We start from the raw sequence: 27,363 nt of genomic DNA, 5'->3' as shown, positions 1-27,363 counted from the left end.
CCAGTGTGTGAGTTGGAGGCTGAGTATATGATTAGCACAGATATATTTTCACTCACAGAACACACTGACTGAGCGCTTTAGAGTTTCACTCTCCGTCAAGCGATCTGATATTTCTCAGTTCAATTGAATGGATGCGCAGCGCACCTGTGTTTGTGTATTTGGCGCAATGTGTTTCTAGTGTGAAGAAGGGAAAAAACTTCACTGGTATCGGATCGGTATCTGTATCTGTATCGGCCAATACGGAACCCTAGGTATCGGAATCGGAAGCGAAAAAGGCGGATCGGAGCATCCCTATCTGAGGTAATAACATATTTAATTTCTGCAACATTACATTGCCAAAACACACATTAGACGGCAATCGGAAGTTATTACAAACACTCGATGGTGGTTTAAAGTGAGTTTTGAGTAAAAGCGTAATATAAATCTTATTTATTGTCTTGAATGAATGGTCACATAACACGCACTTTCGGTCGTGTAGTATGAACGGACATTTGCATATGATGGGAACTCCACGCAGCTCCCGCGCTACTCTCCATTGGAAATGAATGACTGGTCTGTCGTTTGTCGGAGATAGTGGAAAGCCGGCTTCAAACGCAGTGGAAACGGCAGTATGACGAGGATCGTTTTCATTTTAAAACATAAACGCAGCAGTGTAAATGTAGCCTTACATCTATGGGGGCTGGGACGCATTCGCACTAAAACCTCACATGTGCGCCACATCTCTGAGTGTAACCGGTGTAAACTAGTCGGTGTGTTTGACTTGACGCGGACCGACTGTGCAGACCGAACGGTGTATTACAGTACCACGAGAGCTATAGAGAGCAGACCGTGCGCTTTCGAATTGCTCTCGCGGATGTCAAACACTGATCGATCTGCACCGCACCTCTTCTAGTCAAACTATGGGAAGCGAAACAACCCAAATGTGGGACGAAACGGCGCGGTATTCAAGTGTTCGCGGCTCAATGGACCGAGCGGCGCGACCGACTCGACAGCGCAGAGAGGACGTGTTTACTAGCGCCACCGAGCTGACAGCGCGGCACGGATCAGTTACAAAAGCGCCGCGCGAACATTACTCTTCTTATTCTTCTTCATGTTTTAAGGCAGGTGGAATCCAACGTTAAGGTACATTACCGCCACCTACTGTGCGAACATTACTCTCCGAATTTTTTTTCCTGCACATAACATAATGAAGATCAGTATTAAGTTATTACATTTCTTTTGCTAACCTTTCTACTACATGTAAACAGTTGTACTTTGAAAAACTGCGAAAACACATTCAAATTAACCATGATTTTATGACACTAACCTTTTAACCATACATTTGTAGTTGTGGGTTTAAAAAAAAAGACAATCAATCCATGGTTACTGCACTTTTACTATAGTTAAACCATTGTTAGTTTCCGTATTTCCATAAGGGAAAATTTTTGTTTTTACATTTTACTCTTTTTTTTCAAGCACAATCATATGCTGCAGTTACACAAATATCCTTAAATGTAAACAGTGCTTAAATATGCCTTGATGAACGAAACCATAAAATATTTGAATTCTAAGAGGATAATGGAAGGTTCTGCTGTGAATGTGACTACTAAATATAGGCTATACGTGCTTCAAAGTAGCTAACACTACTGTTTACATGTAGTAATATGAAAGATAATAAGCAAAAGAAATGTAATAACTCATTACCGCGCCGTTTCGTCCCACATTTGGGTTGTTTGGCTTCCCATACAAACACACCGGCTAGTGCTGCAGGCTTAAGACCGTCCGCGTCCACATTACGTCATTTTCGTCATCAGGAGGGCTCACGGACAGCCGCGCACCCCATGCGCGTGCAAGGAAATTTTTTGAGACCGCGCGGACCCGCGTACAACAGCGCATGCGCGAGGTGAAAGTTGAGACAGAGCGCAAGTCAAACTGTGCCTGTGTCGAGCTCGTCCGCTGAGCGCAAGACGGAACGGAATGCGGAAAGTGAAGTATAGCCGGGCCTTCATTGGCTCACTGACGCTGATGAGATTAACCCCTTAGGTATCGAAATGTGATACCGAACGACGAGACGTTTTTCGATACTCGATGGTATCGAGGCAATTCGGTCGGTGCCTAAAAAGTATCGAACTCGATACCTAGTCCTAGTAACTATACAGAAAACAACCTGTAGTTTTTTTTTTGTTCTTAGAGGCATTAATATTTTACTTCAAGCACAGGCTGTCAGTGTTAAGCAGTATAGTGAACAAAAAACGTTTAAAATGCCCATTTCTAGGCATTTTTGGTTGTTGTTGGATGAGGAAGTGGTGATGTGCACAAAAACAATATGCACCGTAAGCAATCATAAAAACTACATTGATTGAGTTTTCAGCGTTAAAGGGATAGTTCACCCAAAAATGAAATTTCTGTCATCATTTACTCACCCTCATGTCGTTCCAAACCTGTATGAGTTGCTTTCTTATGTTGAACACAAAAGAAGATATTTTGAAGATTGCTGGTAATCAATCAGTTGGTGGTTGCCTTTGACTTCCATAGCAGGAAAAAAAAATACTACGGAAGTCCATGGCAACCACCAACTGCAATCTTCAAAATATCTTCTTTTGTGTTCAACATAAGAAAGCAACTCATACAGGTTTGGAACGACCTGAGGGTGAGTAAATTATGACAGAAATTTAATTTTTGGGTGAACTATCCCTTTAAGTTTCTACAAGGGACAACTGTCAAACTGAGGTAGTTTCTGTGACAGTAATATTAAGCAGCAAAAATGTTTTAAACACTGATAATAAGAAGAAATGCTTCTTGAGCACCAAATCAGCATATTAGAGTGATTTCTGAAGAATCATGTGACAGTGAAGACTGGAGTAATTGCTGATGAAATTTCAGCTTTGCCAAAGTAATAAATTGCATTTTAAAATATATTACAATGAGTTATTTTAAATTATAATAATATGTCACAATTTGACTGATTTTATCATATTTCTGACCAAATAAGTGCAGTCTTTGTGAGCATTAGAAACATTTCAAAAACATTTTTCCTAAAACGATAATGCATGTCATTTAATGTTTCGTTACAATTTGCTGTAAGTTGCTGCAATTTACTGTAAGTTCATAAATACATTTGCTATAAAATAACTGCATATGGTACTAACCACAACAACTAACTTAATGCTTCCAAGACCTCCACCTCACACTCTTAATCCTCATCAGCCAAGAAGATAACAATCTCTGTGACCTTTACAAATCAGCAGCATAAGCAGACTTGTACACCCAGACATGGAAACGCATTGCAAACATACCAGCACTGCAGGTGAAAAGCAGCGGGACAGTGATCGCAGCAGAGCAGATCTCCTCCCTCATGGCAGCTATCGCAGGTGTCATGGTTCGTGGCTCGGCCTCCTCTTCTGGTCTCCCTCTCTGGTTTGCGTCTCTTCTCTCCATCCTCAGAGCGTGGAGGTGCGAGCAGCTGTTGAATTTGCTGGAACAGATTGGCAATTATATTTTAAGCATGCATGTAGTCACACAAAAGATCTCCTGACAGACGTCAATGGAGAGCTGCTTCACACATTCAACTGGTGTTTTCAGCCCTACCATTGCACATTTTGGATATTATACTAAACTGAGAGACACACACACAATGCAGATTTTGGATTGAAATTAAGGGTGACATTAGAGAGACCCCCAAATCATGCAGTCCAGGGGGCCTTAAGGACCACTGCATTCAACTATAAGGTCATTAAACTTTTTTCCCATGTCAAATCAGATCTATCTGAATATATATATACAGTTTTGTCTTCGTTTCTACTTTCCAGACAGGCAATTTCTGCACCAGGCCAGCTCTGCATAAACTCACCAAAGCAAATGTCCACAAACGACTGATTTCCATTCTGCAATTTGCTATTATTATTATGACTCATTTATTCCTTAATACAGGCATATTTAACTCACACAAGACAGTGATTCGAGGCACAGCTGAAGGGCAGACAGGCTTACCTCCATTAGGCCCCCAGACGTGTCCAAATCGTACAGAATCTTCGGGGTCTCCATTTTGTCCCACATTCACACTGCTAAAATATAGCATGAACACAATCCGACAGCAGTTCTCGCGTTCTCCAAACCCAGTCGGGTTAACTTGCTGTCTTTAAGCCGTTCTGGAAATATTAAACGGGTAGATAATCTAACAAGATAGCGGATTGGCTGCTCGATGTTCGGCTAGTTAGCAGCTATCAACAAACAAAAGCACAGAGCTCGCCAGATGTCTGGTGCTAAACGAGAGCTGACGAATCGCTCAAACTCTCGTTTAAGTGCCTATTTTGAATGCGAGCTGCTGTCTGGTGCAGTATTGAAGGGTTCCTGTGGGATGCAAAGGCCTAGCTCGCTAGCCTAGCAGCATCCTCTGCTTCTTCAGCAGCAGCAGCCGCCTGCAAAGATGCTTGTAGAAATCCACAGCTGTCTGTCCCCATCGCATACTGTCTAAAAAGCGCTCGCTGTCGCAAAGTAAGTCTGCTGGATCGATTGTCGGCGGTTAGGTCCTCATGTGCAGAAACACTCGTGGATGGCGCTCAGATGACAGCAGTGAAGAGCAAAGGTGTTGTTATGAAAAGCCATTGCTAATAGCTATGCTAACTGGCTGGCGTTGCCCTCCTCGGACTCGACTCTAGCGGGGTTGGAATGAAGTCTGCGCATGCGTACTGAGACGCAGAGGGGAACGGCTCCCTCTAGCGTTAGTCTGACAGAACAACACAAACTCTCCAAGCCTGCAGGCCGTTTTCTCTAAAGCACAGCGAAAAAATATTAGCCTACAAAAAGGAAAAAGTTTATGAAGAACAAATAAAAACAGCACAGTCTGATGGAATATCATTTTTAATTAAAGATATGCTATGACAATGTTGTGGTAAATAATTACAGTACAGTGCAACGAAGTAAAAATATAACATTTTGGACCATGATAATCCTAAACAGCCAAGTCCCTTGCAACTTTTAAGACAAGATTCCTTCTGTGAGCGCTTTACTGAATCCCTCAAAAATAAATACATAATAAATAAAATAAAATAAACTCAAACTACACTGTTTTTTCCCCCAATTTAATATGAATGTAACGCTTGTAACTATATCAGTTATTGATGCTGCTCTGACTTCCAATAAATTTATTGGGAACCAATAAATCTTAGGTTCCCAAACTCTGTTGTTTAGTTGGAGACAGTGAAAAACTGAAACATACACTCGCGATGCAAGTCTGTCATGTGACCAATTGTGATGTTTTTGGCAGCTTTTGCTAGTTACATTGAAATGACAATTTTTCAATCAATACAGACAACATTCATATGGGGACCAAGTACATAACTGTTTTAGATGATCCATTTAATTGATATTAACAGTGTGAAATGAACAAAGATCTATTCTATAATAGATAAACCTCATATATACATACATGTAAGCCATATCTAATACAAATTTTATGTACATTCTTAGATATTTATATATTAAGAGTGCCTGCTGAAAGAATACAGTCAGTTGTTATTTTATTCCATAATATGTATAAAACATACAAAAATAAACGGAAACCAAAAAATAGAGCCAATTGATCAGTGAAGGAGGGATGATTTACAAAAACTTTATGTACAAAGATTTTTACTTTTGGCCAACTCAACCAAAGCTGAATTTAACACAGATAGAGACTACTTCTCCAGCAGTCTTTTGTTTGACTGTACACACAGGCAAGTCATAAATAAGGTTAACATAAAGGCTTGAGTCCACCCCAATGAAACAGGGACCCACTTCACATTACTGGATACAATATGTACCAGTTTTCATGCAAAATACTACACTTCATGAAACTGGTAGTTGTTATCTGAAGGTTTATAATCACAGCTTTTGAAAGTAACACATTTAATTTTCATGGTGTGGAAAAATAAAATAATAATAATTTAAAAAACTGTAAACCATGCATAGGTTTTACATAATTGTTTTAAAGAACGTTTATTTTTCCCTGCATGGAGGTGTTCAGGTAGGAAATGTTATGATTATATTTGTGACTAGATTTGGATAAGAACTCCAGATACAATAACTGTTTGGAGTCAGTCAGATTTAAAAAAATAAATAAATTAATATATTTATTCAGAAAGGATGCATTGAACAGCTCAAAAGTAAAAGTAACAATACTTTTACATTGTGGGAAAATTCTATTGCAAATAAATGCTGTTCTTTTGAACATTCTATTCATCAAAGAATCCTGAAAAACAATTATCAAGCTTTCCACAATATATGAGCAGCACAACTGTTTTTAGCATTGATAATAATAAGAAAGAAAGTTTCTGAAGGATATTGTGACACTGAAGACTGGATAAATGGATGCTGAACATTCAGCTTTGCCATCATAGAAATAAATTAAATGTTAAAATCTATTCAAATAGAAAACACAATAATACTTTACAATATTACTGTTTTTAATGTATTTTTCAAAAAAATAAATGCAGTCTTGGTAAGCATTAAAAGTCTTTTTAAAAACATGAAAAAAATCTTACAGACTCCAAACTTTTAAACGGTAGTTTATGTCATTGCTATGGAAACCCATTTCTGCCTGAAAATTAACAGGTAATTGTAACTTTATTTGTATTTTGTTCAATTACATTATATGTGAATTTATATCATTTTTGTTTATATTTCACAAGTGCAACTATTTCCTGTGCTTATGATTTACTTAAATCTTACAATGTAACTTTACATGTTATTTTTTTGGAGAGGGGGCAGGAGGGGTTGTGAGTGCAAAAGTGCGACACTTAAAAACAAATAAAAGAAAAAAATCTGTTTAGCGAGACATCAATCTCCTAAATAACACATACTCCCTTATTATCAGTCTTTTTTTTTTAATTCCTTAATTTGGCTCAATTACGGGTAAAAACTGTACAAGCAATTCTGCTAGGCCATGGCTATTGAAGCTCTACAAAAATAATATCATGTTGTCCACACTCTTCGCTTGCGGAAGTCCTCAGAAGCAAGGTGATTTTTACAGCAGATGGGAAAAGATGAGAAGGTAGGTAAGATTAAGAGCAGAGTTGGCTACACAAGATGTGAGAGGAACTGAGAGATCTTCCACAAGGCAGAGAAAGGCTTGCGGTCCTCCATGCTAAAACAAGCTTAAATGGAGACTTCGTACTCTCTCGTATCCTGCGGAACAAACAAACAAAAACACATCAAATATAATACATTTAACATTTATATGCATATATAATATTTCATTTTGTTAGGGGTAGCAAATCCAATGTTGGCTGCAAACACAATATGAAAGAGAGATGCTAAAGATGGAGACGCCCTAAACCAGTGATTCAAACCTTCTCAGCCTTGTCCATGTGATGCTATTCCATTGATCAACTCTCCTTACAGGCTCTTTCTTTACAACAGAATCCTAGAGAGTACCTCTGGTGGCTGCTTTGAATCATAGGTCTCTGTGCAAATCAAAAATACCATGCAACTTAAGCATGAAAAAACGTAAAAATAATAATCAGCAATGGAAACATAATGGAAGTCTGAGGAAAAACTATCAGGCTACGTTGCTGGGAAAACAATGTGTGATTTATGAAGTGATATTGTGATGTTTTCACAAATAAACACAATGCAGATTTGTAAATGAGCATTTAAAAGCCTTCTGATGTTTATGAAAAATAAACAGCATGCTAAATCAATAACTCATATGAAAACAAACCTTTATAATCCTGAAATTAAATGTCCAAAATGTAATATTGATCAGCTATGCTTTGTGTAATCGCAGTCTTTTGTAAACCCAGATTTATCATGTCTTTCTTCACACCCGAGAGAGATGCTTGTGTTTGCATCATCTTCACATAATGCTACTACACCACTTCAGGGCATTAGTGCAAGAAGAAGCGGCACACATACATGCACAAACACATACAGCACACAGACACTCATCTGTCCAGCAGACTTTGCCCTGGGGGCCAGAAACTGTTATCGAGCAGTTTAGTATATGCAGGGAGTGAGCTGCTGGGACTGTGTTATGTGTGACACACCACACAGAGAGAGAGAGAGATCTTGAGGGACACTAGCACAGCACATAAGAGGTGCGAATAACATTCAGTCTGTAACGCATGCTAGACGCAGGAGGCTTGGGGGAAAAGAGCATGTTTCATTGTAAAAGTATTTACAGTCAAAATTTCACCTCATTGTTCTTCAGGGATGCAGATAGTGAGAGAGGAAAGAAAGTGCAATGTAAGTGATTGAGCAAGTTCATGTATGTCACAAATCATCAGATACATTTTTTTTTCTGAATTAAAGCGATAGTTCACCTAAAAAAAAAATTATTACTCACTCACTCATGTCGTTCCAAACCTGTATGACTTTCTTTTTTCCCATCCCAGATGCCAGAAATTTAGGGTTGGTATAAGATTTTTTTATTTTCTTTTTTTTCGCTTTTCTCTTATGCTCACAAAGACTGCATTTATTTATCAAGAATAGATTAAAAACATTAACACTGTGAAATATTATTGCAATTTAAAACAACTGCTTTCTATTTGAATGCCGCTTTGCTACTCAGTATGCTTTTCTAATTCTCACAATTTCCAAAATTCTAATTTTCTAAAGCTCTCAGAAAGCTCTCGGATTTCATCAAAAATATCTAAATTTGTGTTCCGAAGATGAACAACGGTCCTATGGGTTTGGAGCAACATGAGGGCGACAGAATTTTAATTTTTGGGTGAACTATCCCTTTAGTAACATTTTTGCAAAAATAGTGATACATTTTTTTCAGGATTCTTTGATGAATAGAAAGTTTAAATGAACATCAATTATGAGAAACAGAAGTCTTTTGCAACAATTTAAAAGTCTTTACTGTCACTTTTAATCAATTTAATGCATCCTTGCTGAATAAAAGTATTAAGTTCTTGAAAAAAATCTTACTGAACCCAAAATTATGAATGGTATTGTAGCTGAAAACAAATGAGACTTTTCACTTTTCTCTCTTTTGTCACTACTGAACAGTATATTGTCATAAGACCTGTATTACAGAGTCATACAGACTAGCTTTATGATGCCTTTTATGATATGATACTTTTACAGTATTTTTTTTTAATTCAACAGCAATGGTCCCCTTCCATTTGGGAGATTGTGCTAAATGTCTCCCTTTTGTGCTCCACAAAAGAAAGAAAAAGTCACACATGGGTTCGAAGCGACATGAAAGTAAGTAAATGATGACAGAATTTTAATCTGAACGTGAAATACCTTTTTTAGCTCAATGAATGTGAATATATTGAACAATGAGAGCAGGTGAAGCAGAGGTGGCTGGTGATATGCTAATAGACTACGCAATAATAAGGTTAAATGTGTCACTTCCTCTGGTGTTCTGGCCCAGTGATAAAACTGTGTGATCGCTAATGATGAAATGATGAGGGCGTGGCTCCGTGTGCCACTTCATTTCAACTCCAGAATGGCACTTTACAGCTAATTAGATAACAGAAAGGAACCCACAATATGGCAACGCAGATGGCGTTCAAAGTGCAGATGTGCACCTGTAAGACTGAACACATGAGTACCTCTCAGTCCTGCCATGAAATATCACCCCAAATGGATACGATGGGTGGGAATAGATTTCTATTACAAGTGAAAATGTGGTTGCGGATGAATGTAGCCTGTTGCTGAACACATGCTTTACTTACTGGAGTCTCGTAGATGGGGTTTTCAAAAGCTGACTCTCCTCTGATGTGATCGTATTGTGGTGATGTGGACATGGAGAGACGCAGAGACTTGCCTTGCACTCTGAGAACAAACATATGACAACAATTCATTTGACTTGCAATGGTCTAACCCACAGGAGAGACATTTGAACAAAACTAAAACATACAAATTTCAACCACATGGAATCTGCAAACAAATTATATTTGACTTCTCACAACTAACGTCATTTAACTATAAAAGCTGTAATATTGTGAAATATTATTACGATTTAAAATAACTCTTTTCTATTTGAATATATTTTGAAATGTAATTTATTCCTGTGATGGCAAAGCTGAATTTTTAGCATCTTTACTCCAGTCTTCAGTCTTACATGATCCTTCAGAAATCATTCTAATATGCAGATTTGCTGCAAAAGAAACATTTCTTCCATCCTCCTGGGCGCTGGCTCGTGGCGCCTCGCTGACAGATATCTGTAAGGCTGCGGGCTGGGCGAGCCATAACACATTCGCTAGATTCTATAGCCTTTCAGTGTTACCGCTGGGAAAAAAGCGAGAGCTTTTAACAAATGAGAAAATGTTGCTTGTCATACCAAACTATTCAAAACAAACCCTCCCTACCCTGAAGAGAAACAAAATATCAATAAATAAGCATCCACTGCAGACAGGAAAGAGACCTTATGTGAATGATATAGTATGCAGATCACACATCATGAACAATGCAAAACACACAGACTACCTTTGCACATTGGGGGTGGATGGCTCCATTTGGAAGGATGCCCTGGGACACAGCGGAGAACAGGCTCACCCTGGAGCTCATACCCACTCATGCAGGAGAAGCGCACCGTTTCTCCAGCCTGATACACATGCTTCTCTGAGCTCTGAATGGTATAGGGAGGAGTGCCGGGGTTCCTACACGGCTCATACGAATCAGCTATATAACACAGATATACACACATCCATAAATATGGATTAGGTAATTGTATACTAACTACTTCTGAAAATAAAAATGAAAACAAATACAGATGAGTTAGTTCTAAATTACTACTTTCTTTAAGCAGGATGAGACATTGTAAAGAAAACAAAACAAAACGAAGCAAAAAAAAACAAATATAAAACAAAACAATTTTGTTAGTTCTACACTACTACTTCTGTAAATAGAATGAAGACTGGTAAACAAAACAAAATAAAACAAGAACAAAAACAAACAAACAAAAAACTAATACAGATTAACTAGTTTATTATTTACCTGAAATAGAATTAGACTTAGTAAACAAAAGAAAAGAAAACCAACCAAAAAAAGAACATATAATAAAAGGAAAATATGGATTTGTTAGTTATAAACTATTACTTTTTACACAAATTCACAAATATGAATTAGGTAATTCTATACTAACTACTTCTGAAAATAGAATATAACAGAACAAAACAAAACAAAGGGAAAATAAAATAAATACAGATTAGTTAGTTTTAAACTACTACTTTCTTTAAATTCCCCCCCCCCCCATATGATTGTCAAGCACTTTGGGTGTACAGCAATACACAACAAAGCGCTATATAAATGCATTCGATAATTCGTTTTTTGATTTAATATTGAAAATAGAAAAATGACAAAACGGCTCCTTTTTCGTTTTTTTTTCAAAAAAATTAAAAACGTGAATTCAACTTAAATTTAAGTTTTTCGTTCATGGGTGGAAAAATGAATAAACAGCTTGAATATTCGATTTCTACACGTGGGCAGGAATTAAACGCCCCTTTCTGCTGATTGGTCAGCCGAAGATCAAACCGTGCCATCATCAGTTCTTCCGCAGTATCACACAGCAGAATAATAGTCCTCCGCTGCTGCAGTTGTACGGATTAATAACCCATTTTATCAATTTCAAATTTTTCATCAAACAAACAGACTAATGAATAGCTCGACACAACTCGTACTGGGGCAGAGTCTAGACAGGTCTTTCTTCTGTGTAGACCAGCGGTTCTTAAAGTGATAGGGGGTCCAAGAAATAATTTGCTATAGCCTAAAGTATTTCCAGACTTTTTTTATCATGATACATAGGCCGACTGTGATTTATTCCAAAGTGACTTATATGATGCATTTAATGTAAAATAATCTAAATGAAGCCTTTTAAAAGACGAGTAGTCCCTGTGGTTCATGTTTGTGGCATGCGCCAGAAAGATGCTCAAGGAGACCGAGACGCGCTAAAGCAGCGCATTCTGTTGTTCTCTTTATTTTTTCAAAGGCATGACATTTTGTAGTTATTTTGAACGTAACGTTACACAATTAAAAATATACATTTGACCATACGACTATAAATGACAGAGTATTTAATTCCCGCCCACATGTAGAAATCAAATATTCAAGCTGTTTATTAATTTTTCCACCCATGAACGAAAAACTAAAATTTAAGCTGAATTCTCGTTTCTCGTTTTTTGGAGAAAAACAAAAAAAACGAAAAAGGAGCCGTTTTCAAATTTTTCTACTTTAAATATTAAATCAAAAAATGAATGATCGAATGATACACGGATTATGCCTCATTCATTAGTTCGTTCATTTAAACAGAGTCCTTGCAAACGAAACAAAACAAACAAACAAACAACAAAACAACTAATACTGATTAGTTTAAAACTATTTCCTATAAATAGAATTAGATTTTGTAAACAAAAGAAATGAAAACAAAACCAACTTTGTTTTATTACTTTATGTCTGTAAATAGAATGAACAAATTTTGACAAAAAGTACAATAAAATAAACATTAAATGTGTACTCTGTGGGTTTTTCTTAATGTTTCAATGCGCATACTGTAAACTATACTGTAAAGACTTGATTACAAGTTTAAATCACAAATCATTTTATACATTTAACACCCATATGTGTGTGTATCTGTAGGTGTATATTTGGGATTATTTGTGAATAAAATCATGTTCTCACGAATGCATTTGGGCAGTTTCTCGCTCCATTTGGGGCCGGTGGAGTCACGGTGGTAGCAGGAGAGCAGGCTGTTTCCTGACAGCGAGTAGCCTTTGTTACAGATGTACTGGACAGTAGAGCCCACGATGAGACGCGGGCCTGACATCACCCTGCGACTGTGCTCCACCGTGCCTGGGTCTGGGCATGACAGGACTGGCAAAAAATAGCAACAGGTCACATAGTTTATTGTTTATATCGAAACAATATTTGGAGTTTGGTATATTCAGTACTGTATTTCATAGATCTATGATACATGACTTTGTATATCAATAATTATTATTTTAATAGTTTTGTAATGTAAGCATAATAATAAAATATGTAAATACATTAATATGGCACTATATACATGCTATTATGAGTCGCAATTAAAATATTACATTATATATTGCAATATTCAAGAACTCTATATCCCTATTATATTGTAGTTCTTATTTTCACCTGAGGGTGGCACCAATGACTTACATACAAATATTTGTTGAGCAAACAATGCTTTTGGATCAGAATTGTTAACCATTTTACTTTCTAATTCATGCAGTTTTTACATCTTTTACATATTAGCTTTTTACATTACTATTATGCATTTAAATATCAATATAAAATACATTTTAACAGTATGCTTTCTGGTTTCTCTGTTCTTCACATTTCACATCATACTTGTGGTTCCACAAAATCAGAGTGCCAGGAGCCACCGCTCATCTCATCCAGAAAGTATGAGACACGAAGAACATGTGACTTTGATCTCAGGGCAGTGTACCGACACCCAGTGCAGTATAATAAAAAGATTACTTCGCTCCTGCCTGCCCAGCTGCAAACCCAATTCTCTCCTCAGCAGTAGAGGGGCAGGAAAATGGGACGGGAGAGGCGAGTGAGTTAATGATGTTTGCGTGGCGGGTGAGAAGCTTTGAACCGGATAACGGTCCCTACTGCTTTTGGCCTGCTGTTGCTGCTACTGTTTTTGTCATGGACAGCGGCAGAACCTGGACCCCGGGGTCATTCGGTCTCCTGTCTGCTGATACTTGAAACGACGAATGTCTGCGGACGTCCTGGGAGCCTGCAGTATTACGCACTCACACAGAGCAAGTCTGAGCAACACAATAACCAGGCGACGAGATTTCATTTCAAGCACTGGAGTGACTTTGGCTAGTCGTGGAGCTGCCCTGTTTTGAAATTTGTTGATGAAACACTCCGTGCATCAGCGGGACGCCATCGTGGTCTCACCAAGGAGGCGGAGAGCGAAATAAAAATTCTTGCAAAATCACAAAAATCACTTAAGGTGGGAGCAAAGAGAGGAAGATGCACCGAGACTGTGAAGCGAAACGACACCTACTTCCTGCGTGAAGTCGCCCTCGAAAGAAAAGTGAGTGATTACCCACAAAGCCCTCCTTCACTCTTTGCCTGTCCTTGAACGGGACCGAGTTACAGAGTCGAATAGGCACTTGTGAAATTCCCCCCTCAAATGGAATTCAAAAGCTCATCTAGTTTCGGAGCACAGGATTGCTCTTGATCAATAGGCAGTGCGTGTTGGTTTGGAAGTGGGGTGAAAATGGATTTTAGAGAGAGTGGTTATCATCGTGAGTGAGTGTGTGTTTTCACCTCTTTCACAGCTAGGCAAGTCTCCGCTCCAGGTCAGGTCCCACTGACACATGAGCATTTCGGTGCCCACCACCTCAAAGCCTGGGTAACACTGATAGGTCACCACCGTGCCGTGCACCAGGTCAGGGTGAGATGTGGTCTTCCAGCCGTTGGAAATCTCTGGAAGCTCTGGACAGGTGTCGTTACGGGGAACCTCTGCAAAGAGGAACATTTTATCACTCTGTGGTTGGTCCTTCGTGACTTAATCTTGCTGCATCAACTTTTTCCTCAGATATGTCTCCTAAAATACCTCAGGAGAAATTGAATCAAATGAGACAATGAATGTTTGCATAACAGATTATTTGGTTTGGTTGGGAAAAGTATTTGAGATCATATGACAATCCTTCACTTTTGATAGCAAACTTTGGCATTTTAGTTTTATTTTAGTTTTGAGTTTCTTAATTTATTTTTAGTTTCTTCATTTTAAATCTTAAAGGGACAGTTCACCCAAAAGTGAACATTCTGACATCATTTATTCACCTCGTGTTGTTGCAAAACTGTATGACTTTTTCATAAATACAATGAAAATCACTGGTCACCAAAATACCAAAATAGTTACCAATATTCTTCAAAGTATATATATATATATATATATATATATATATATTTATTTAATTTAATTTTTTTTTGCAGAAGAAAGAAAGTCATACCGGTTTGGAATGACTTGAGGGTGAATAAATGTTGACAGAATTTAAAGTTTTGAGTGAACTAACCCTTTAAGATTTTCAGAAGCGTTCTTAACATTGTAAATTAACTTTTCCACGACATTCTAATTTATTGAGATGCACCTGTATATTTGTTAACAAGCCAAAGTTTGCAATCAAGTCAGAGATTATCATGTGGTCTCAAATATTTCTCCCAAACCAAATTAAATTAAGCAGATTTCTGAATTTTTCTCCATTTAATCTGACTGCTTTCTAAGAGGAAAGCAGTCATGAGACATCTGTGAGACAGCTTTCAAGTCATTTAATCAAAAATGAATACTCATCATTTACTCATCCTCATATAATTCCAAATCCAAAATTTTATCTCTAGAACACAAAATAAGTTATTTTGAAAAATGTTGTAGAGTTAATTTTGTTTTAATTTTTTTTGGTCCATACAATGGAAGTCACTGGAACTCGATGTTGTTTTTGGACCCCACTGACTTTCATTATATGGGCAAAAATAGTTAAAACATTCTTCAAAATATCTTCTTTTGAGTTCCACTGAAAAAGAAAGTCATTCAGGTTTGGAATGACATGAGAGTATGCAAATGACAGAATTTTGGTCTATCTGTTTAATCAAAGGTCTCCTTTTCTTTCCATTTAATCTCACTACTTCTATATGGAGAAACACTTGAAACATCTGTGAGTTCTCACTTGTTATTTTCGTTCCTGTAAAGTAAGACTCAATTAGTTTGATTAGTAGAGCAAAAGTGAGGGAAAGAGAGACAGAATGTTCAATAATGCTTGCAAACTATTTCTTTGTTTCTCACCGTGTCCCTGAACAAACCACAGGTGTTGTGTCTAATGACTGATAAATCAAATGCTAGGAATCAGCTTAGCTGTGATTAAAAATTTGAATAGAGCAGCACAAGACAGCTGGCAGGTATTTTGCTGATGTCCATTCTTAGCGTGGCAGAGCTGGGGAGGGCATGGCACCCGGCAAATGCGGCTAATGAGTACAAACATGCACTGTAATTGTTAGCGTCTCTGCAAGGCCAAATCCCTGCACTTGCAGGAGCTGCCGCAGGAATCTTTCCTCTGTGCTGTGTGAAGGAAATGGAAAAACAGTTCATTTCAGTCCGCTCTATGAATCATCTGCATTCCTCCATCCTCCAAATAGAACTTATTATATTTGATCTGATCTTGTGCAATAGTCAGCCACCAAGAGAAGCTGATGGAATGACCTTCACTTCATCCTCAGGAAAGGTGAGGACTAAACCAGTTGTGGCTCTCACTCTTATAACCTCTCTCCCTCTTACGTTTCCTACGTTTCCCTGTGGCATCTCAAATAAATCTCATAAGCAGATAATTAATGAGCTTCATCCAAGTGCATTTAGATGTTTGGGACTGGTAAGATTTTTTTTTCTCTTATGTGCAGCAAGCCTGCATTTATTTGATCAAAAATACAGTAAAACAGGAATATTACTACAATTTAAAGCAACTGTTTTCTTTCTGACTACATATTAGGAAGCAATTTATTCCTGTGAGGCAAAGCTGAATTTTCAGCAGTCATTACTCCAGTCTTCAGTGTCACATGATCCTTCAGAAATAATTCTAATATGATAATTTGCTGATCAAGAAACATTTCTCCTTATTAATAATGTTGAAAAGAGTTGAGCTGCCTAATATTATTATTATTATTTTGTGGAAATCCTAATACTTTTTTAGGATTCTCTGATGAACAGAAAGTTCAAAAGAACACCATTTATTTGAAATATAAATCTTTTGTAACAATATAAATGTCTTTACTGTCACTTTTGATTAATTTAATGCATTCTTGCTGAATAAAAGTATTCATTTCTTTAAAGAAATCTTCCTGTCGCCAAACTTTTGAATGGAAAGTGCAGCAGAAATGGTTAAATAACATTACCGAAAAAGTGCACCACAAAACCATTGTTGTAGCCGTAGATGTTGGTAGCAGGGTCCGACTGGAACTGAATGGTCACATCAGCCATGGAGGTGTAGAGTTTGAAGCGAGGACGGGAACCGCTGTACTGGCCCAGTATCTTTGCAGTCAGGTCATCTCCATCGTAAAAAGTCAGCAGGTCGTTCTTTCCCATGTGGAGACTGTGAGCAGATAATATACAACAGGTCAATCCCAGACTAATCCTCTATCTCAGATGTTCAGGTCTCACCTCAATTCAATACCAGGGACCCAGGGACCCAGGGACCCAGGGACCTCCCTTCTAACTTGTCTTCCTCGTTCTTATTTTCCGGCTTTATTGCTTTTCTCTTGCCCCTGCTGCAAATGAAATCTTTTCTGCTGTTTAATGTTTTCCCACTGCTTTTGTTAAGCATTTTTGTGCATAGTTTCAATAGCTGTGCAATCACAAACCCCATTCATCTCACTCAGACTATAAAGAGCAAATGATTCAGCAGCGGGGGAAACAACTCCTCCTATCTCATGTTTGGAAATAGCTGGAAAATCAGTTTCCTGATATTCAGGAGCCAGAAAGAGAGGACATTTGGCAGCTTCCCTGTGGCAAATTCAAGAGAATCTCCATCACGGACATGCTTTGAATTATGTTGTGAAATTATTATAGATTTGACATTTTATAAAAAAAACCTTTATTACCATTTTAAATGTCCATTTTTCCAATTTATACATTTATTAGGGTTTAATTTATCCACATCCATGTCTTACACATCATCACTTCTAAGTTAAATTAAGAGGAGAATAAAATACTAAAAAGTTTCTTTCATTTTTACAATTGAAAACACAGGACAAAAACTTAAAATATTTGTATTACAGGTACAATACACTACTGTTCAAAAGTTATACTGAAAATACAGTAAAGAAATAATAAAAATAACAGAAATATTGTAATTGTAATTCTTAATTAATTCTAATAGAATAAAATGTATTCCAGTGATGGCAATAAAATAACATTCTAAAATATTAAAACATTTCAAGAAGCAATTCAATTTAATGTTGAAAACAGAATTTCTGAATACTTTCAGAATTAAATCTAAATAATATAAACTTTATATTATGAATATAAAGTTCAAAAGCATATCATTTATTTGAAATAGAAATTTTTATAAATGTTTTTTACTTTTTTAATCAATTTAATTCATTCTTGCTGAATAAAAGTATCAATTTCTTTAAAAATCAATAAAATAAAAAAATAGTACTGACCTCAAAATTGGAAAAGTAGTTTATATTTAATAGAAAAATTAGAAGGAATTTTCCATAGTCACTATAACTGTCTCTCCTATCCTTACTTCAGTTTTGGATCATATCAAGTATAAAAGCAAGTTTCCATTTTTTATACCTGAGGGGAGTCCAAGCCTATTGCTCAAAAGCCTGGAGAATATATGACCTTCAGAGCACTTTGTACTGCCTTGAAGATGCCTGACAGCTTTACACAAAGATGACAAAACCACAGTCTACAAAAGAAATGTCAATGAAAAAGCTTTACCTTGAAATCATCTGCTTCACTGCTGCACAAATAATCAGCCTACACTATTGAGGTATATTACAGCATACATCTCTCTATTTCTACGTGAATGTGATCTGTAACTGTGGCTGACGTCCACCAAACCCAGACAGTCTGGCCACTCACTGGTGGAGGGAGTGTGTTTAAGTCAGGCAGGGAGGTGGCATACACACTCTATCTTGTCACTAATTAATCACAAGTGGGTAGTAATGGAAGTCATTACTGAGGAGAGGGGAATAATTAATCATCTCCGTTCTGCTGCAGCACGAGACAGAATGGTTACATTCAAGCAAAATGAAGACAGGATGTTTAAATTATGGCTTACACATGTGCGCGCACACATACACCTACTGTTACATATGGATTGAATGTATATTATTCAACTGTCAACAGCCCTCTAGTAGTGTATGCAGGAATATCCGTGTATGCATTTCCACTGGAAGACACATTTAAACCAGAAGAGCCCCTGACCCGCTCTGAGGACCGGAGAGAGTGAAATTGTGTCAGCCCTTATTGGATTTGTTGTGATAAAGTTAAACAAGCCTTTGCGTAGCCGCACACCGTATCTGCCGAAAAAATCAATCATGCTTTCCATTTGCTGGCAGTAATTTCATTTTGTTTAATCACAAAAACAGGCTCAGCTTGACTTGGCCGACAACACAGCCGCCATCAGAATGCATTAAACTCTCATATAGGGCTCGCAGACACATCGTCCTCTGCTCAGCACAACGAAAGGGAAGTGACAAATGCTGGCTTTTAAAAAAAAGAAATGTCAATCGAGACATTCTCTGCATCTCAGACATGGTTAAAATACGGTTCTGCTGGTGAAAGCCGTTAAGATGCATTTGATTCTGTTTGCTTGAGAGATAAATGGGAGTATTTTGTGGAGGATTTTGTGTCTGGCGTTTCTTTGGAAAACGAATACATTATGATCCATCCTCTGTCACGCAAACCGAGCCTATCTGTACCTATCTGTAATTTACATGGATGACAGGCCACAACTGTTTTCATGCGTCAGAGTGAACAAATTCTGAAGTGGCACGCAGAAGCCTATCTTCCTTTCTCTGCCCCATGTCTGTTTAGCAGAGAATCATCTACCTGAATGATTGCCCTGCTGGAAAAAACACCATTTCCAATCAAATCCCCTTTGCCGAGGGCTGGGCACGATGGGCCTGTGCTCGACATACCAACAACAGCTTTGCGGCCAGGGCACAGTAACCCTGCGTGTCCTTGAAACATACAGTCATTTAAAGTAAAGCTAAATAAAAAAAAGTGGCACAGGTGTGCAACACAGTTTAAAATTCAAATGGTATTTAATGAAATATTAAAATGCAAAAAATTTAATTTATTTGATCAGTAAAAACAGCCATATTATTTTATAACAGTAATTATTATTATTATGAAATAAATATATAAACCCTTTGAATCATACTGATCAAACGTTTTGGAATAATTTACATTTTTCGATTATTTAGAAAAAAGTCTCTTATGCTCACCATGGCTGCCTACAGTAGAAACTGGAACATTCTGTAATATAATTAATATAAAAAGAACTACCTTTTAGTGTTAATTTTGTTAACGAAAATAGAACGAAAAATGTTCTTTGACGAGCTTTTTTCCCATTACTAAAACAAGTCAATGACTATGATCAATAAATGATAACTGTAACTATATCAAAATGAAGTATCATTGACGATAAAAGATTAAACTAAAATGTATTTAAAAAAATAAAAACTATACAAAAATCTCTTTTTATACTTGTCGAAAAAAGGAGACAAAATATTATGCGAGCTTTCATGTGTGCGGTTGCCAGATAGCAAGAGTTCAAAACCCCAAATCAGAGCTTCTGTTAAAAGGATACATTTTCTACTTGGTGTTTTGCTTAATTTTTGCAATCTGGCAACCATGTGCACACACTCGATATTCATTATGGAAGCCCCGACAATGATCTGAAAACACAGACAAGCAAGTAAGCTGCAGTTTAGCGATCTACGTGTGAGATGTTCGGCTTAAATGAAAGTGTTATTCAGCCTGTTTGTGTTCTGTCATGAGATCTCGTCTATTTTGTTTGCGGTTGCACTTATTCAAACACTGTTGTTTTAATAGAGAAACATTATTGCAATTTGGAATTATTGGAATTGCTATTAGGAATTTATAATATTTTTTTGTTTGTTTTTACCAGTTCTCATAATGTACAAAGAGAGTGCATATCTAAGTCTCTGATATTAATTTATATATTAAATAGCATATCATAAATCAGTACACTAGATGAATAAACCATGTGTATGAGGTCCATTCTGTTGGTTTGTGCTTATTGGTGAAAGTGCAATACCTGAAATGTAAAAATAAATTTCTCAAATGACAACAATCATTGCAATTATAATTTTGAGCAAAAATAAATAAATAAATAAATATATATATATATATATATATATATATATATGCATATTTTTTTATCAGTTTAACTATTAAATAGCATGATGAAAATGTGACTAAGTTTTCATTGACTAAAACTAGTCGACTAAAACCTGACTATTTTGACTAAATATGATAATAACTAAAAAGTACATTTGACACAGGACTAAGACTAATTTAAAATATTAAATTAAAAATGTCTGACAAAATCAATACTACTACTTTTAATATTACCTGATAAAAAATATTAGATTTTTCTGCAGGCATATATATTAGAATGTGGGAGTGATTCTACATGGAATAAAATCCATTACGGAGTCGCAAGAGACTCCGGATTGGCCTTTAGTCCACAGCCATTTGTTTAAAATGGACTCTGGACAGAGGCAGCAAATGAACACAGGACTTTCCTGAGATGAAGGTGGATAAGCCCCAGTTACTTCTGGATGAAAAGCTGTACAATGTTGGCACTGGGAAAAGCCAGTCAAACAGAAGAGACTAAACCTTCATTTGAATTGTCAACATTTCCAGAGAGACTTATAGAGGATGATGCCTTCTCAAATAAAGGAGAGAAATTAGTTCCTCTGTTTTTGCAGAGTTCTTCTTTAATTAGAAAGTTAAATATTGGTCTGGGTTCTGGCTCGGTGCCTGGGGGGATGAGACAGCCTTGATTTATCACCAGCCTGCTAAAGGCTGTGACTCTCTGAGGTGCACGCAACCACCAGACAGAGCTCTGCAGCCAAGCCAACTGTAAACCCAAAGCCAAATGCAGGAGAAAATGAGTGAAACCATCATAAACAAATCAGCAGCCTATGGTCAATCAGGACTACATCTCATTTAAATTGATTCAAATACTGATGCATCACAAGAAAAGGCTGCTGAATATGAGATTTACGAACACATCCAACAAATCTGTATGTTTTGCATTGCACTTCCAATAGTGATTCCATTAGACATAGATCAAATAAAGTCCAGAAACAACATAAACAGGAAGGTTGTCCAATAGAAGGTATTCTCAGAATTTGTGTACAGGCCATAATTAATAGCTTTCAATTATTTCTAATAAATACCGGCATAATTAAATGCAACTATGAATGCAACAATATATTATGGTAGGTAGTTAATTCTAGAAAATATATACACTGTTGCATCACTGTTCTCAAACATATGCACAATTTATATCCACTTTATATATTAATTTGTTAAAGAACAACAGTGATGGTGTTCAGTGACTCTTTCTGCTGGTTACATGGCTATTGTGAGTCATTTGGACCATTTATTGAACAGATTTGTTCAAAAATTATATATGAATGAAACAAGTGACTATCTATATGAGTGAGCCATTGAATTATTAACTTAACCATTTAGTTCAAACACACAAATTCATTTAAGAATGAAACACCTCTATTCCATGTAGTTTAGAGAATGTTCAATGGTTCAGTTGCACACACACACACACACACACACACACGTTTGTTTCTGTGAATTATGGGGACTTTCCATAGACTTCTATTACTTTCATACTGACCAAATGGTATTTTTTATCCCTTAACCCAACCCTAACCCTAAACCTACCCCTTACAGAAAACCTGTTTGCATTGTTACACTTTCAGATAAACATCATTTACTATTTTTAATAATATTTTTTTCCCCTCACGGGGACCGCATGCTGGTCCCCACAATGTTAAAAATTTCTGGTTTTACTATCCTTGTGGGGACATTTGTTCCCCACATTGTAGCATAAACAAGTACAGACACACACACACACACACAAACAAACACACACACTTTTGTGAGGTCTAAGACAGGAAGGTAAATACATCCTACTTAAATCATGTCGGTCTTGCACAGCTGTGCACTACAACTCCAGTAGAGGGCTCTAGCACTCATGGGAATCCTGGACTTCGACTGGTTTTGATATATCCAGCATTCCCTGCTGTGCAGCTAAGTCTATGAAAGACTGTGTGCAGGTGTGCCAGCTGTCACCTGTGCACCTCTCTCCCCCCTTCCTCCGATTCATGGCCTGGCACATTCAGCGTGAGAAACCCTCCCTGCTAAATGAATTCATCAGCCTTCATTACGCCCCACGTTCTCAGGTAATTGGGAATGCGCCGTACATTGATGAATGATTATGGAGGAGTGGGTGCATATTCATTATCGGGCTAAAATGTTCTTACAGACCCATAATGAGCCTCCAGCAGTGGCCCGGGCTCTGGTATTACAGTACCAATGATTCAAGTGCAACCAAAGGGCTCTGCAAGACACCTACGCAGCAATGAGGACCTGTGGTGGGTCAATGATTGCTTGTAAGAAGATGCCTGCAAGAATGTAAGGACAGAAGTGAAATATTAAAAGTGTGTGCACTAGCGCTAGAAGATTTGTTATTAGTCTCTCTGGGCTGAACAGCTGTGGTCAGATCCCTCCTCACTCATTTTCCTTCCCTATATGTCTCACTTCATGTGCCTGGCTGATAATGTCCCATATGTCCTTTGATAAATTTGGTCATTTGAAAATTATAAGGGTGGGGAATGCATGGGCGTCGCAGCAGATCAGAATGACTCCAAAATACCATGACCAATACACCCATGTTCCTCTGCTGCTCAATCAATGGTTCTATGTACACCTGATATTAAGATTATCAAGTTATGAAATCACAAGAAAAAACTAAATACAGCTGGCCATTATTAGGGATTTTCTTTGCAATTTCCGAGGCTATGCCAATGTTCATATTATATGTTGAAGCTAATTACGAGTCCCTTATTGCATCAATAACCAATAACCAAAAACTCTGATCGTTTGTAGTTTAGGCATAAGACTATGGCTTACAAATAATATTAAAAGGCTATAATTACTCATTTTATCCTCAGAAACTTACAAAAACAAAGGAAAAATATTACTTAATGTTCATTCTGCATTAATTTGGGGATTCTATATTTCTGATTATAAGTTGTACACTACCAATTAAATGTTTAAGGTGATTTGTTTTTATGTTTTTGAAAGAAGTATCTTATGAATGCAGTAAAAGCAGGAATATTGTGAAATATTATTACAATTTAAAATAACTCTTTTTGAATATATTTTAAAATGTATTTCTGTGATGCAAAGCTGAATTTTCAGCAGTCATTAATTCAGTCTTCAGTGTCACATGATCCTTCAGAAATTCTGATTGACCAATTTGCTCAATTTTTATTTATTTATTTTTTATTATCAATGTTGAAATCAGTTGTGCAGTCTATAAATATTTTTTTTGTGTGTGTATACATATATATATGTATGTAAGTTCAAAAGAACAGCATTTATTAGAATTTTTTTTTGTGACACAGTGTCACTTTTGATTAATTTAATGCACCCCTGCTTAATAAAATCAATTTGTTTATACTTTTGAATGTTAGTGCCTGTTAGAAGTGATTAATTGCACAAAACTGTGCACTATATTCATCAATTTGCAAATAAATTTGTATTGTATTAACTTCATTTCAGATGTGAATGCTTCACATGATCTGTCATGATGCAGGTTGACATCAGAATTACTGAAGTGCATGTATATGAATCAACATTTTGGATCCCTTTTATACCAGTATTTAGTGTCATCCTACCTTGTTTCAATCCAAAAACAGATGTTAATATCAGGTATAAACAGGGCAAATATCTACATCAGCAAATATCCACCAGTACATCTGTCTCAAGACATCTGGACCTCATGTAGAAACACGTGGCCTCACCAGCAGGAAAAACAAAAACTCACCATCTCTCTCCATTACCTCCACTACAAAATAAATGGAAAATTAATTATGTTGACTGCATCTCCAGCAAAACATCCAGTATGTCATTTATTACACAGCCGCACAATGTAGCGCTGCAGCCGGGACACTTGCAATGAGAGAGAGAGAGAAAACATGACAAATGCGAAAGGAACCATATGCAAATGAGTGAATCTTAATTAAGGCAGCCAAATTATTGAATGCATGAATAATCTATCTGGGTCTGACACAGCCGGGCCTCATGTTTCGCACCTCACCTGACGGCACAATCACACTCAACACTTGTTTCCCTGCTCACATAATTGATTTCACATTCATAAAAACATCCAATAAAATAATTGTTGTTCTGTTGAGTTCGTTATTAACCTTTGTGCAATGTGCATCCCACCTCTGCATCCTCTTTATGCACAACATGCCCCTTCATCTGCCCTCTTTTTTCAACTCCCCATTTGCCACTCTCTTTCAGAGCAGACTCTCAAACTCTGTTCCAAAACCTAGTTAGCTGCCTACTGCCTAGCTAGGCATCCTAACTCATTGTCATATTGTTTTGAAGCACTCTTCATCAGCAGCAACTCTATACACCACACAAATAGCTTGACTTAGTGTTAGCATGTAAACAGTATAAAATGCAAAAAAGCACAAAAATATAAATAATAGTAATAATTTTTATATTAAATTATAGCTACTGCTCAAAGGTTTGGGGTCAGCAAATACTTTTTTTAAACGTTAATGCGTTTAAAACGTTAATGTTTAAATAAGTAGGGGTGCAATCAATTGATCAAAAGTGACTGTAAAGACATAATATTACACACACAAAAAACTTGAACTTTATATTCATCAAATAATCCTGAAAAAAATGTATCAAGGTTTCCACAAAAAACGTTAAGCAGATCAAACATTTTTAACATTGATAATAATAAGAGATGTCTCTTGAGCACCAAGCATATTAAGCATATCATATTGGAATGATTTCTGAAGGATCGTGTAACACTGGCTACTAAAAATGAATCTTTACATGAATAAGTTATATTTTAAAACATATACAAATGGAAAACAGTTATTTTAAATTGTAATAATATTTTACAATAATACAGTTTTACCAAATAAATGCAGCCTTTATGAGCATAAGCCATCTTTGGTTAGGTTGTGAGCTTGCCGCAAAGCATTCTGGGAGTGCATTCTCTGTGAATTGTACAAATGATGCTACATACAAATATTTCTGGTTAAAATTAGGTGTCCTAAGACGTCAAATAATTAAGTTGCCTATTGGCACAGCTTTTGCATCGATGACGCCTTAAAAATGCCACCTCTATAGGCATCTCAATAGGTTTTGGAACAAAGTATTTTTCCCTTGCATCTCCAAGCAGCTCAAGTCTTTCCCCCCACGAGGATCTGCAGAGAAAATAACTCTCTCTCGCTTGCCATCTTTCAATCTCCCCGCCAGCGCAGTTTGACTGCATTTGGCAGAGAGTTCGAACCGAGTAAACCTGATGTGACGTTAACCGCAATTTACAGATACGCTCAACCTCTCCCATGACCCCTCAATTAAATTCAGCATAAAGCTAGGCAACAGCTATCTTGTCTTTGAGAACTTGGCTGACAGCAGGAGCCACTAAGGAAGCGTCGTACCACTCTGATCACAGTCCTTATTGATGCAACGCAGAGGACTTCAGCTTGTTTTTGGGTTAATTCTCAAAGAGTTTAGAGTAAATTTGAAAGAAAGCTGTGCTGTTGTGACTTTGAAGATGTATGCTCTGGGAGATCTTCAGAAAAGCCAATCGAGGTCTTTGAGTTCTAGGCCATCGCAGTTCAACAGAAATCTCACAAAATGCCCAGAGCGATATGACGGGTGTTTCATTTGGACAGTGAGAGCAGAATGAAGCCGAATCGGTCAGTGGGGAGCAGATGATGCAAAGCACCAGAATTTGTAACTGCGGTGCAATCTCAGCCACATCAAGGACAAACCCAGCAGAAAGATGGCCCCATGGTGATACGAGTTTGAGTCTGTAGAAATCTACAGTTAGAGACTGATGGGTATGAAGGGAGTGTGTTGAAAGGTCTTGATGAAGCCACAGTGGATTTGAACCACACTTATCTCAGTGTGAGTAAAGGATGCAGCAGATGTATCAGTTGCATTCTCTAGTGATGATACATTAAATGCACAGTTATCTCCACTGAAAAACTCTGGAGAGGTCAAACGCAGAGATTTTGGGAGAATATAAATAAGTTTGGGTCATCTTGCCCTCATACATGGTATATAACTAGAGCTGTCATTTGATCAAAAATGTGTTAGAATTAATTATCACTGTTATTATTTACTGAGAAAAGCCACCCAGTTAAAGATATTATATTAGTGTGGTAGATTTAAAGTTAAATCACATTAAATTCAATGAATTTGGCATCTGTATAGCAGCAGAATTGAAATGTTTTCAATAGATACAGAGAGAATATAATAGAGTTGCACGATTTAAGGAAAAAAATCTAATTCCAAATTTTCGGATAAAAATGGCAATTTAAGCCCCAGGTGCTGTGTGTGTACGGCTGCAAAATTCAACCAAAAACATGTAATTATATATATCAATATAATACTACCAATAATATTACTAAATATATTATTACTTTAAATAAGAAATATTACCATTGTAATATTTCACTATAAAAAATAAGTATTAAAAAACATTTTACAGAACAACTGTAAAATTACAAGACTAATATTTATGGCTGTCCTAATTTCTTAATTTTCAAACATTACATCAAGCTTTTATTTTGGCAGAAACTGCAGGG

At 36.9% G+C, this 27,363-nt stretch overlaps 2 protein-coding genes and 1 long non-coding RNA gene across 3 annotated transcripts in view; all 3 read right to left on the bottom strand.

Annotated features, from left to right (window-relative positions):
- The window catches only part of LOC107585568 (PHD finger protein 12-like), a 13,291-nt gene extending 8,572 nt beyond the window's left edge, over positions 1 to 4,719 (bottom strand). Inside the window, exons 1-2 of the mRNA XM_016272640.1 lie at positions 3,970 to 4,719; positions 3,276 to 3,454 (exon numbers count right to left, since the gene is read on the bottom strand). Of these exons, the coding sequence (XP_016128126.1) occupies positions 3,276 to 3,454; positions 3,970 to 4,035 (245 nt within the window). The 5' untranslated portion in view covers positions 4,036 to 4,719. The remainder of the gene's footprint in view (positions 1 to 3,275; positions 3,455 to 3,969) is intronic.
- Positions 4,720 to 6,599: 1,880 nt separating this feature from the next.
- On the bottom strand, positions 6,600 to 9,800 carry LOC107585569 (uncharacterized). Its single transcript, XR_001609260.1, has 3 exons — positions 9,645 to 9,800; positions 8,153 to 8,161; positions 6,600 to 7,143 (listed from the first exon to the last, which is right to left on the bottom strand). It is a non-coding gene; the product is annotated as an uncharacterized lncRNA (long non-coding RNA).
- A 371-nt stretch (positions 9,801 to 10,171) lies between these two features.
- The window catches only part of LOC107585606 (seizure protein 6-like), a 182,408-nt gene continuing 165,216 nt past the window's right edge, over positions 10,172 to 27,363 (bottom strand). The window contains exons 10-14 of the mRNA XM_016272695.1: positions 16,837 to 17,033; positions 14,221 to 14,415; positions 12,589 to 12,780; positions 10,399 to 10,593; positions 10,172 to 10,200 (exon numbers count right to left, since the gene is read on the bottom strand). Of these exons, the coding sequence (XP_016128181.1) occupies positions 10,172 to 10,200; positions 10,399 to 10,593; positions 12,589 to 12,780; positions 14,221 to 14,415; positions 16,837 to 17,033 (808 nt within the window). The remainder of the gene's footprint in view (positions 10,201 to 10,398; positions 10,594 to 12,588; positions 12,781 to 14,220; positions 14,416 to 16,836; positions 17,034 to 27,363) is intronic.

Source organism: Sinocyclocheilus grahami, unplaced genomic scaffold, assembly GCF_001515645.1.
Source record: "Sinocyclocheilus grahami isolate Dianchi unplaced genomic scaffold, SAMN03320097.WGS_v1.1 scaffold72.1, whole genome shotgun sequence".
Taxonomy (NCBI): Eukaryota; Metazoa; Chordata; class Actinopteri; order Cypriniformes; family Cyprinidae; genus Sinocyclocheilus; species Sinocyclocheilus grahami.
The sequence above is the reverse complement of the archived record's forward strand: the minus strand, read 5'-3'. Positions and strand labels throughout refer to the sequence as shown.